This window comes from Macrosteles quadrilineatus, unplaced genomic scaffold (genome assembly GCF_028750875.1).
Source record: "Macrosteles quadrilineatus isolate MER2022 unplaced genomic scaffold, UCM_ALF_1.0 Scaffold_4__1_contigs__length_99947679, whole genome shotgun sequence".
In the NCBI taxonomy this organism is placed as follows: Eukaryota; Metazoa; Arthropoda; class Insecta; order Hemiptera; family Cicadellidae; genus Macrosteles; species Macrosteles quadrilineatus.
This window is the reverse complement of record NW_026542597.1, coordinates 48477711-48490732: the sequence shown is the minus strand read 5'-3', so window position 1 is coordinate 48490732 and position 13022 is coordinate 48477711. Positions and strand designations below refer to the sequence as shown.

At 35.2% G+C, this 13022-nt stretch overlaps 2 protein-coding genes across 6 annotated transcripts in view; both read right to left on the bottom strand.

Annotated features, from left to right (window-relative positions):
* Window positions 1-8351, bottom strand: part of LOC128991488 (UDP-glucose:glycoprotein glucosyltransferase-like) — a 39030-nt gene extending 30679 nt beyond the window's left edge. Inside the window, exons 1-8 of one of the 3 annotated variants that reach the window (XM_054414409.1) lie at window positions 8244-8351; window positions 7172-7398; window positions 4883-5115; window positions 4378-4473; window positions 3800-3892; window positions 3163-3332; window positions 1760-1955; window positions 967-1180 (exon numbers count right to left, since the gene is read on the bottom strand). In XM_054414409.1, the coding sequence (XP_054270384.1) occupies window positions 967-1180; window positions 1760-1955; window positions 3163-3332; window positions 3800-3892; window positions 4378-4473; window positions 4883-5115; window positions 7172-7397 (1228 nt within the window). In that variant the 5' untranslated portion in view covers window position 7398; window positions 8244-8351. Of the gene's footprint in view, window positions 1-966; window positions 1181-1759; window positions 1956-3162; window positions 3333-3799; window positions 3893-4377; window positions 4474-4882; window positions 5116-7171; window positions 7399-8059; window positions 8117-8243 lie in introns of those variants that run through there. The other 2 variants (XM_054414410.1, XM_054414408.1) reach the window with 2 other exon arrangements.
* A 3832-nt stretch (window positions 8352-12183) lies between these two features.
* LOC128992173 (inactive ubiquitin carboxyl-terminal hydrolase MINDY-4B-like) overlaps window positions 12184-13022 on the bottom strand; it is a 45424-nt gene continuing 44585 nt past the window's right edge. For all 3 annotated transcript variants that reach the window (XM_054415620.1, XM_054415621.1, XM_054415622.1), the window contains one exon: window positions 12184-12626. In XM_054415620.1, coding sequence (XP_054271595.1) covers window positions 12578-12626 — 49 coding nt within the window. In that variant the 3' untranslated portion in view covers window positions 12184-12577. The remainder of the gene's footprint in view (window positions 12627-13022) is intronic.

The window sequence follows — 13022 nt, the reverse complement described above, 5'->3', positions numbered from 1 at the left end:
TGAGTTTTGATAACGGGGGAAAAGACCGTGAATCAGTGTTGTATAGGGCTGGGAAGCTTTAATTTTTTTAAATCATCGTCACCAATAGCTAACAAAGAAGGTTTACACTCATTGACGGCGCTTCAATGACAGTTGTGTGAATTGTTAAGTAAATAATCATAACTGCAGTGGGTGATGATGGATGTTGCTGCAATGTTTCCGATCTGATAGATTTTGTTGTGACGTTGTGATCTTGATAGAGGTTTAGGGATGCTCCTAAACTTGCTTTTCCAAAGTGTTACTTTCGGTTTCTACACACCGCTATGTACTGCAATCGCTGGCCCATACCAATAGGCCCATAGCCCATCTCTTGGGTACATATGCCTACCCAATTATTCATAACCGAAATTTTGAGGACGATTATTGATACCGGTACTTCTCCCTAGAATACATGGCCTAAGTTACCTACTTAGGAAATAAAATTACAAACGTCCAAAACCCCAATTTTGTGCGGTTTTTGTCAAGTTTTCCCCTAATGTGTACCACATACGTCATTTATGAAATACTAATCGTTTGGAAGTACCATTCTCATGCTAACAGCTTGTAAATATTTTATTTTATACTTAATAAGGAAATTTTTTTAAGGAATAGAGTTGAAGCTTATCTGAGAAAATTAGTGTCCAGGGGCTGATAGATACACTCTAAAAGAACACAAAACATAACACTGATATTTTGTCCTGATGTAGGTCTTCTTCAGAGAGGAGGTACTCAGTTTTGTTTGTGCAGTAAAAAATTGACTTATTAATTAATGTTCCACCCAGAAATACAGAATTTATAAATTTTTATCATTGACTTTACAGGCTTAAACGAATTTTCAACCTTCTTCTCATGTCAATAAATCCATTGTTGACGTTGCAAGAAACACTAATTTATACCTTATTTCTCAACAGCCGTTTCATGATCATACTGACAAAATGTTCAACCTACCAGAGGCATGCAGTCCCTCCAGTACCCTCAGTTCCTGTCTCAGGGAGTCCAGGATGGCCATGGTGTCAGTGAGGTCCATGTCAAAGAAGATGCCATTGAGGAACAACGCAGTGTCTGACGGTTGTAGATTGAGAGTTGCTGCGAACCTCTCCTGGTTGCGAACCATCTCTGCCTTGAAATCTGCATTCACCGTGGTTCTAACCAGTGATTTGGCCTGGAGAAAAATAAAAAAGTAAAATTGTAAAGAATTTGCTTCCAAAATAAATTTCTCCATGATAGTGATCTATTATATCATTCAGGTGTAGTGTTTTATTTTTTTTTTTTTTTGTTTAATTCAATAGTATCTTGTTTCTTGTTCGGCTAATTGTTGTGGTACATTTCACTTCTTACTAAGTTAGTTACCAAGATTAGTTAATGTTTTGAGAATTATCTTGATTAAATAGGTGAGTCCAACATATTTTAAGCTGATGATATTATAATTTTCTGTTCCGTTTATTAAACGTGACTTTTTAGGCTATCTGTTCAACCAAAAATAATTTGAATAGGACAGGCCTATACTAATAGCATGCTACCAGCTGATAATACAAGTGTATACTTTTTAATACAACAGCTACAGTAGCAGTTCTAGATTCTGGGGTAGACACTAGCAGATTCAAACACATTTATAATGGCTCAGGGAGCCTTCTGGGTTATGTGCTTATTCTGTGCTATGAGGCATTGTAAAAAAACACATGCTATGTTTTGCCTGCAAATACTTATAAAGTTTTAAGTCAAACACCCTAATGGTGATCACCTGCATGGGGAAGTTCTGAGCGATGTGTGTGAACGTGTGCAGTGCCTCCTCTCTAGGAGCTGACAGTATCCTCTGCGCCGCCTGTAGACTCAACTCCTGGAACTGCCACACCTTGAGTGGCGCCAGCTGATCACTCGTCTCTGTCAGTTCTTGTGCTAGCTTCTCCAACTGCTCCTTCTTGTCAGGGTACATCATCCTGGAACATTCAGTTACAAGTTTAGCTGCCAAGAATCATTTAGTTTCCAGAATAGAGCTTGATTGAAAACAACGTATTAATGGACTAAAATTTTGTTTTAAAAACATTCATAAGAAATAAAATCTCTGATTTCCCACAGGTAGTGGATATAGAAATTTTGGTGTGGTTTGAGTCATGGTTCAGTTGTAATTTCTGTTCTATTTGTAGAAATTTAAAGCAAATATGCTAAAAGTTCAAAAATAAATGTTAATACGTTTGCTACAGAGCGTCACATATATCTGACGCCACGATCATTGCCACGGACCGACGTTTACAATTTCATCATACACATAGACTGACTGTCACTTGGTTAACAGTACACGCAGACCACGGGCAAAAACCTGTTAAACAGTGATCATTTACTTTGTAATACTCTGCAATCTTGTTTGTAAATAATATATTATTGTTTTTTTATGTTTATGATAACCTTTTGTAATGTTGCATATTTGGGACACCCGGTCTATAGCTGAGACAATAGTGAAAATTATTATATTTTTCTTGAAATAGCCCAAACACCGCATATATGCGACAGTTAATTTTTTTTTTATTTTTAGGTGAAAGTAAGTAAAAAACCGATTTTTCAAGAACAGTTTATAATTGAACAAATATAAAAACTGCATGGGATAATGCAGCATACACACATACAGTTATGCAGTAAAGAAGAAGTAGGCCTATAGAAGTAAAGAAGAGTTTTTCCAACAATCATATGACATCACCAGTCATCATATCCACAGACCAAGTGACACAGTTGTGCAACAGACATCCCTGTAGACCACTGCAGAGAATTCAGTCTCTTCAAATAGACCGTTACAAAGATATAAGCATTGATAACATTGGAACACCGACGCAAATATGCGTCGTCTGTCTCTTTAATGTGACTAGCCGTCACATGCGATGGCAGTCTATGGGTAGAAACCAGCCGTCGCATATGTGCGTCGCTGGTCCATGAATGAAAAATTTGTTACTATTGCGGTAGCGAACGTGTTAACTGAGTTTTTCTTTCTTTTAAATTACAAACCAACACTTTTACTTAAATCTCATAGTTTTACATGGTAAGACTTTTTCATTCACATTTTATATATTTCAATGTTGCACCATTATGGGATATTGTACTTTATTTAGAACTTTTGACTTTACCAGAGTAGTGTGTTGGTACTATTGGACTTACTTGAGTTTGCTGATGACAAACCCCTCTATCTCCACGTCTTCTTCCTCTTCCTGAGAGTCATCTCCATCTGTTCCCTTCACCTTAGTGTCATCCTGGGCCTTGTACTCTGTGGATTTGAGTTGCAGCTCGACTCCATATCCAGACAACCGCAACTTCTTGTTTGGTCGCTCCTGAAGCAATACAAAACCATTGAGAAATGCCTTGAGGAAGTCACACCATTAAAATAGATAAGTGAACAGCACTAAGAGTCACATAATTCTCAAGTGCTGTTAGATAGAATTAGGATTAAAGTGAATTTATTAATAAACAAAGGCAATACAAATAAATTAAAACTATAGGTCGGCCGCTTAGAAAACGACCTCCTCCAGCATTGGTTTAGCATTAGCGCGCAGGTCGTTTTCTAAGCGGCCGAACTATAGATGGATTTGCTAAACCCAATTATAGTAGGGCTCAAAATTTTTTTTTGATTTTTTTAAGAATCAAAACGGCGACAAATCGCTTTACAAAGATATATGAGGTCAAACCATACATCTAGCAGGTTCAGCCGGTACAGTTCTAGAAATAAAGCTATAATTCCTTGTCTCAAAATGTACATATTACTTTACAGAAAATTAACTCCATTAACTATTTTACAAACCTTGACAAAATGCCTTAACACATAGTCAACAGGCTGCAATGTGGCCAACTGACGAAGTCGCTTGTGGAACTGGGCAAATTCAGGTGTACCAATCTGGAAACACACATAGGATAAACAATACTATTGTCCCAACAACCCTGCAGGCTACGTTAATTTTTTAGTTTTCTTATTTATCTTAACAGCATGAAATACAGGCAATGAACCATTAAGAGCCAAAAATAGTTAAAAAACATTGGCTCAATAATTACATTGGTACTTAGCTGATTTAGATTGTCAAAAACTTAATATGTTAAATTTTTTTAAATCGTGGACAAAGAAGTAAAAATGTAAACTCATTTGTTAAATACAAAAAATGCCAAAAGCCCACCAAAATTGTTAAGTAAAACTGTTATTATTATACATGTTTTATTCATGAATAAATACAATTACAATGTACATCTCAATCGTCAAAGACAGTACTTTAGAGTAGTCTAGTCATATTGTCACATCAATAAATCTTTTATATGGTAAGATTGCAGATAATTATGCTACCAAACAGTATACACACCACATTATAGAAGGCCTAAAATGCAACTTACCTCTCCATACAATATAGCAACCAAACTCTTATTTTCTGAGCCAGGGTAGTGATGATCAAGCCTAAACGTCTCCAATCTTGATAAGTCTGGACGAGCCTGTAAACAATGAGGGATACAAAATCTTAATTCAAATTAAAATTCCACTGTAACCTGTGTGTGTAATTCTAAGTTTAAAAATTCTATACGATACAACAGCGAACAGTTACATCTGACACTGACTGATTCTCAAAGTCCAAATTCAGTAGCCTATTGAAGATTCTCTATTTGCCTCTGTTTATTTAAATGTAAATCAGTTGTAAATTAAGTTAGTTTTCTAAATGAAAGTAGATGTTTTATCAGCTGTTTCATCAATTTTTTTTTTAGCATAAAAAGTAGCCTAAGCCAAAAAATTGGCTGATTTCGATAGATTTCTGTGAACATCTGAATCACTACAAACAAATTTTAAAGCATAAATACAAATATGTTAAAATACTGTCCCTACCATAACATCATCCAAGCAGCTTACCAGAGCTTCTTTCACTGCCTCCTCAATCTTGTGTGGTTCGCAGACAACAGTTCCGGCAACATCCACTGCTGCCGGGCACTTGACTCCGCGCTCCAGTGCCATTTGGTGGTACATTTCCACTCGAGGCGAGTAGACGTGTAGCGACACTGACAACTTGAGCAATGATAGTTGTGCTGGTGAGAGCAACCTACTCGCTTCTGCCAATGCTCGCTCGTACACTGCCTTTTCTGTGCCTACAATGTTTAAGATTAAGATTAAAACAATTAGGTAGGAACTACGACTGAGATAGATTACATAATATAACAATTACGAGCCAACAAACTTGTTGATTTGCGTAAGCCTTGCAGTAGATCTGGATACAAGCAACGGTCTACTGGTGTAGCACAATCATTTGACTTTCTTCTTGATTTCAAATTTAATAGCCTAATAAGCTGGCAGTCATGAATTTTACGAGTACCTCCTAATGTTGATTTGTGTTATTTATTAAGCTATAGTCTATTGTTCTTTTTTCTCTTTGAGGATAAAAGTTGTTTAGCCTATAACAAATTTTTAATCTGCATGTTTTAGTGTCATAGTTGGGGGCCTGGGGCGGCTTAGATGAGGGGGCCCTATTTGCTTACGTGAAATAATATATATCATAGTACCCTGTTTAAAATCATTTTATGTTCAAAATGATTTAAACAGGGTACAGTACTATCGTTCTTATTATTTCACATATTTATTAAAAAATATATTTTGTATCACTGATTAAATGAGCTTAAGTTAAATAGGGTCATGTCATGGCTATGTCAACTATTTTGAGTGTAATTTATTGTTTTAAGTCAAATGCAATGATGCTAAATTAAATTTTTCTTTAAGCTTTTAACATTTTATGTTTTTATGTGTTGAAGATTCATAATAAGCACGAGCACTTAAGCACTCCAAAAAGTAACACAAATGAGGTTTTTTTTACTGTGACTCCTTTTAACCATTTTTTTAAAGGAGATAATAGCTTTGTATAAAATACAGTATTATTATATTATCTTTATATTATATTATTTATATTATCAGTACATAGCGTTTAGCTAAGAATGCATAGCCTTACCATAGCTAGGAATCTGGCTGATAATTTACTTCAATATCACTACCTACTTCTTCAGGATCATCAACCAGCCCTTCAAAATCACTTAAATCTTCTTATAATGCACCACGTATATCACTACTTTTGATTTTTAACACTAAAACAATGATAAACGTAATAAAACACATCAGTCATCGGTCCGAGGTTAGACAAGCTGTTTACAAATACGCACGTCAGCTGTCTGCTACAATATTTTCGGAACTAAAATGAATAGCGCTTAGAGACAGACCTCCGGAGAAAGCTCTGAATCTAACAAAAAGAACGATACCTAACTCGGTCCAGTTCAATCCGATTCAGTCAGTCATAGAGCCTTCGCCGTAAACGATGTTTGTGTGTCGAAAAATCGACAAGTGACACTACACAAAGTGTGTCGTGAGTCGATTTTTCGACAAGTGACGCTCGGAGGGTTAAGGAATCGTATTGTACGTCCACGGTGAAATAATAATGAAAATCTTGCGCCATCGCGAGGACATTAGACTACTATTCATTATGATCGAGGGGAAATCCTGAACAACTTGTCCGCGTTAGTGAGGACATAATCTTCTTTCACCAATATCGCGTTGAAATCATGAACGTCTCTGTCTCGGAGCAATTGTGAACGTCTTTCGCGGTTGCGAGACCTGATTATCGTCTCCCGCGATCGCTGGGAGTCATGATTTTCTATCGCAATCTTTGCAGACACTTTCGGCGATTGTGAGGATATAAGTTTGACTCGGAAAGTTGTACTACCCCCTAATTGTAACAGATTATTGGCAAAATTTATTTTCTAAGAGAAAAAAAACATTCTTTTGAGGCCCCAAGTGAGGCCCCTTTCCATGCCGAGGCCCCTGGAAAAATAGAAAAATACGGTACCGTACATTATTTAGCAATTTTTATCAAGAATATGTGACAACATTTCAACTTAATAGGCCTACGTTCTTTTTACGGCATCGGTTCTTGTATGGTATTGAGTTTGGCTCACCATTATTGGGGTAACCCAACAATACTATATAAAATAATCATAAATATTTTAGTCATATTTTGTGGTGGCAGCTAAAAAAGATTTTGCCAAGGTTACAGCTTCCTCTAAATTGGGTTTGAGTAATTATTATGCAACTTGATAATGGCATAGGCTACATCTGTCACTTTCAAATCATAGGTAGGTACTTAATTGTTGTATTAATGTTTACCTAGATCAATCAAGTGGATATCTAAAGCTGCTACCCCATCGACAAACTGCCAAAACACTTCAGAGCTTTCCTCAGCTAAATACTCCGCTATCTCAAGGACCAAAGGTGTCTGTTCCCATTTTGCATCAAGAACAGTTGTCACAGACTTTGACTTCTTCTTGCATTCAGACAACTCAGTGAAGACGAAGAGTAAGCATACAGGGTGAAGTATGTTTTTCCACATCATCCTGTACAAACAGTTGTAGTTACTTAACTTATAAATGTTGAAACCCCAAAGGCTGGGCAAAGGCTAAATTATTGTGACGGAAAAAATCTAGAAGAGCATAAGTTAACTGGGAAAATAATTGTAACTTAGGCTGTTTTAGTTTCCCACATGTATAATGTAAAAATTGAAATTCTTTAGGGTTTCACAAAAGCATTCCTGACAAATCAAATAAAAAATGTATTCCAGTAGACACATGCATATGGACACGTCAAAAAGTGGATTAGCCTAAATGCTGCAAAAACACAAGTCAGAAACACTGGCATTTTAAATCATTAAAAGCCTTGAAATGAGAGTTATCCTAGGACAGTTTTTGAATTTTTTTGAATTTCCTTTTTCAATTTTTGAAAAAGGATGTAACTTAGCCTAATTCATTTGAAAAAAAATTTGGAACTTTAAAATGAGTTTGGGACTATCACCTCTGATTACTCCTGTGAAATAAGTTAGAGACAAAAAATTACATTGAACAATGATTGAAGAATTAGGCTACCATTTTAAAATCAGTAGGCCTAACTTAAAGCTTTGCCAGATAGGTCCAATCTTTGGTTATGATGTGTTTCATTATAAAAAGAGATAAAACATTGATAGATTAGATTCAAATTTTCTTCGAAATTTTAATTGTTTACCAGAATATGGGGGCCAAGTAAATTAAATAAATCTCAACACTTGCACTTTCGTTTTAGGTGCCGGGAACAAGGAAAACATAACCTACAAGTGTCCTTTAATTTGTACTAAGGTTAGGAAAAATCAATTTGGCTAAATTGTAAGCGAGATACATTTTCAAGCTAAATAAAACTATTTACTACTTACGTTTTCAAACCTCAAAACAATCAAAAACTAATTTAACATATTTTATTTGTAATATTACAATGTTTGTATTATGTATTAAATTCGTCTGCGAGTTGAAGTTGACACCTTGAGTGTTTTGATTGGTCCAGCGTTTTTCCAATAGCTTCACGTTCTTCTTTTGCCGATGACTAATTGGCTGAAAACAGGAAAGCAAACTAGGTAGACTAACAACAAGGGTGTTACTGCTATCATTGGTTATAAAACATTTCTGTACATAAGACTGAAGTACGTAATATTTCCATTACCACTGGGTAAATACCAACAAGTGTTTTATCATTCACTAATAGTGAAAGGTTTTATTGAAACATATTCTTGGTGAAATTAATATGAAATTATGCAGTGATTTAACCTATTTAATGTAATTTTGAATGTTAAAATGGTGTTACCGTTGGATGAATAAATAAATAAATAAATAAAACACGAGTATACAAATAAATTGAGTTGTTTTGAAAAGCAGTGTATTGTTGTACTGAAAACCTCTTCAAATAAAAGACGTTTCTATTCTATTCTATTCTAAAATTAGGCTTCAAGAGATCTGTTAGAAGCTCAGACAACATTGTTTTAGTTATTAATTTTAAAAAAATACTTACAAACAATGAACACGGTACCTATAGTTAAAGACATTTTCCAAACACCATGAAGATTATAAATTTATTGTTTACATGTTCTTGCCAAATTTGATCAAAATCGCACCAAAATTACTTGCGTTATTAAATCGGTCTGGGTTTAGGTATCACCGTGCTACCTACAGATAGGGAAGAATCTGTAAAGAATAGCCCTATAGAGAGATTAACTAACACAAAACTTAGCCTACTTTAAAATTTATCTCTGTAGCTTTGTAGACATGCAGTTCTATCCTGATAATTATACCAATTCGTTAATTACAAGGCAAACATGTGGTTCGGATTCCACTCTAAACTGTAGGTCCATTAGTTGCCATTATAGCTGTATGGGCTTAACAGCTGTTAGTCACTAACAAGCCGCGACTACAAGATCGCGCCACTCATCCTTCCCTCATATTTGGGTTAAAATACGCACCTAGTGGCGTCCCCATCTTAAATAATTGATATAATTTTGATAATTGATATAATTTTGATAATAATTGATATAACTTTGATAATTGATAATTGATATAATTATTTTTGTATGTTTCTACTTCTACCCCAAAAAAGCATCCCAGAGCCACGGCCATGACCCCTGCTGTAAGTTTGGAGCAGAAAATAAAAAATCCAAACAGTCGCTTAACAAACCTTTCTACATTATTTACAATATTAGACGTTTCGCCATTTGTCAATCCTAAGATGTGGATGTGGCATCCTCAGTGGTAATGGTAATGACCGTATAGTTAAAGTTCCATTCGATCATTGTTATGAGTTTTGACTCCAGCATTCTGCAGTACTTTATCTGTGAAATTGTACCACACATAACACAGTCTTAACAATCTCAAAAAACGCTTAAACAAATGAGGGTGTTAGAAAAGAAGGTCCAATTAGCTAAATCCTTCATATCCTAGATGGAGGTGGTTTATAAATTAATATTATGCATTTTGGCAATGAGCTCTTAGTGTTAGAATTTATAATGAAAATTGTTTAACAAATCAACAAACCAAGATAGCCAAACAACTATTCCAAACTCCCTTTTGAAGGACTAAGAACCTTCATAAGAGCGGCAACCAAAAGAGTAGATACGGTAGTACCACTGAATGTATACGCTCATTGGTGTTAATTAATCTTGAATCTGCTGCTGACCAATTAAAGCTATCTTGGCAAATGTGTAGAAAGTAAGCAGGGCAACATCATTGAGATATAGATTATAACTGGAGTCACTACTCTCTGGTTAAACGTTGGAGAAAAACGTGCCACAGTTTTGGATGGTTTGTTTTTGGTGTTTCGTGTTGTTAGGTTGGCCGTGTGATCGGTTGGTGGGATCACTGAGCTATAATTCTAACTGGAGGTAGCACTGAATGTCAAAGATGCGTGTCGCCAGCCGCCATGTTTGCGTGAGTCTGGTGTCATAAGAAGCCATATTATTGCTATAACTATTATTATACTTGGCTTAAAATACCTACTTTGTATGGTCGCCATTTCAAAGAAAATTATTAAAGTATTAAAAGTATTCAAGTATGACAAAAATACTCACTGCTATACCAACCTAGTTATAAGAAGCCATGTTATTGCTATGATAAGAAAACTTACTGCTATACCAACCTAACAAAATCAGCGACACGCTTTTGACAGACTTCTGCCATGGCAGTGCTACCTCCAGTTATAATTTTAGCTCAGTGGGTGGGATGCTGTCAAATAATTCCAATTCATTCTAACGTAACCTATTAACCATACTATTTATTTGGGGTTATGTTATTTCAAGGACTTGTATCAACAACTTATTTAAGTTATTGCACGTTAAAACCTCTGTATTTAAAGTTATTTGAAACATTATAAATTGTTTTTGTTTGATAGTAAATAAATACAGTACTAACTTATTTACCTCTTTTCAAACTATGTGGTGAAAATAGGCTAGTCAAATTTCCTGGTTTGGAAATACTGTATTGTTTTAGGCCAATAGCCCTATGGCATTTGATTAAATAACAACTATCGGTTTATGATCTTATTAAAATGGGTTGCTCTTGCTCGTAAAATAAATAAATAAACTTATATTTCTATCATAATGTTGAGTTGGCAGAGTTTTGTTTACTACTACTGTATCAACAAAACAGGATGACGGATGACGCCATCTTGATCTTGCCTCTAATTTGACAAGTCCCACCAACTCGATCACCCGGCCAACCTAACAAAACGAAACTCTGAAACAAAACCAGCAAAAACAGTGGTACGTTTTTAAAACACAGAGTGGTTACTCCAGTTATCATTATAGCTCAGTGGGCAACATAGTATTATTATCATCTCCAACATTTTCCCATCCTAAACCTCAAATTGGAAAAAAACTCGAAATCATCAACTTGGTTTCCGCGCCTAAAAAAATGCTTTAAAGGTATTTTCTTGTTTATTAAGATCGTAGGAATGTTTTAAGAATGTTTAAAAGAAAAGTCCAGAAAGTTCAGAAATACCGAAACTATAAACACGAAATGACAGGTTAAATCGTAGTTATAATAGTCAATCAGCTGCTCTTAGTATTATTATCTTTAAGTGTTGCCAACCTATTTCCAAGCGTACACGGATTACGTGCATAATAGAACCACGCTGTTTTGTGTTGTTTCGTTGGAATCCTGATGTGCAGCAAAGTATAAACCGTACGACAGCTTTCTGTACTATAAACAGTACAAGGAAGCCAACTTTGTCGGGTCACCCGACAAAGTTAGGAAAAAAACATTTAATTTTAAGTGCAAATCGCCCTATGCTTACGTTTACGATTTTCTTCCGATTCCTAGCGGCTGTTCCCCTGAGGAACATTGTAAATTCAATGAATCTTTGAACTGCTGTCATTTTTTACTCGGTTGTCCGTTTCAGTTCAAATTTGTGGCATTATACTCTGCTAGTAAAGGCCTTTAATTTGATGTACATATCAACCTATGCTTCTATTTAAGATTTCCTTCTTAGGAACTCCATGGGACGTTCCCATGATATGACAAAAAAACTGATAAGTTCCTTCAAAAAGTAGATTTTTAGGTGTTGTCTTGATGTACCAAATCTTATTGATTTATCTTTTGTCGTTTGGAAAATATTAAGCGAGACTTTATATGCTTCTTGTATGTGTCATAAGCCTGAGCACTAAAACTATCTCGTAACTTAAACTGTCAAAGCTCTGGGTGTGTCACATCTCAAGTCTGTCTAACTCTGAGAACCTTGCCTCAGAATATCACAAATCAATTTGAAATCATTTGGGTAGAGGGTTAACATTAGGCCTACTAAAGGGTGAATAAATCCCAATACAATAAATCATATTATTTTATAATAACATTTATTTCCTTTAATTCACTACATACATTCATATAACAACATCTACCCTGGATTGAAAATCCCCTAATCAACATTCCCCCAGAATCTTCACATATTTACAATCATACACTTAACAATGTTTAAAGTATTGCACATTTTAGTATATTACTTTGTTTTATAGCTAAGTTTACTTAAAACTGTTTGTACTTAAACTTTTGGATAGGTACTCGAGTGTGTTGTGCATGTTTTGTTTGGTGTATAACATAAAATTCATTATCCGCTATTAGTATATTAATATTGCAAATGGTTCATGTCATTACTGTATGGAGTGTTTAAAACTAAAAATAACAGCTGATCTAGTCTAGATCCAATGTATGAGATGAGCTGGTATCCAGTTTTTCAGATAAACCCTGACATTCCATGCCACTGTATCCTTGCATCCTGCCATCTGGAACAAACACAAAAACATTTTATCTATATTTTATTTTTCAAACGATTTTTAAATCCCAAACTCATGACTTAGTAGAGGTAGGTTGGTCTTAAGTTGTTGCAAGATGTTTGCGACCAATTAATAATAATTGGTTGCAAATGGACAATTTGCTGTACAGTCCTAGTTGGAAATAGTTAACTGATTCTTCATCAGATGCCCCCAGTAGGAAGGCCTGTTGAACGCCGTTAAAAGAAAAGTTCAGCAATTTTTTAAATAATAATAATATGACCTTCTTCCGTTCCAAATGATTATAGTTATTTACGACTTGTTTCGTCAGCACAGTGACATCCTCAGGTATCCGCTATCACTTCGTCTTGAATATATTAACATAAAACAGTCATTGCACAATACACA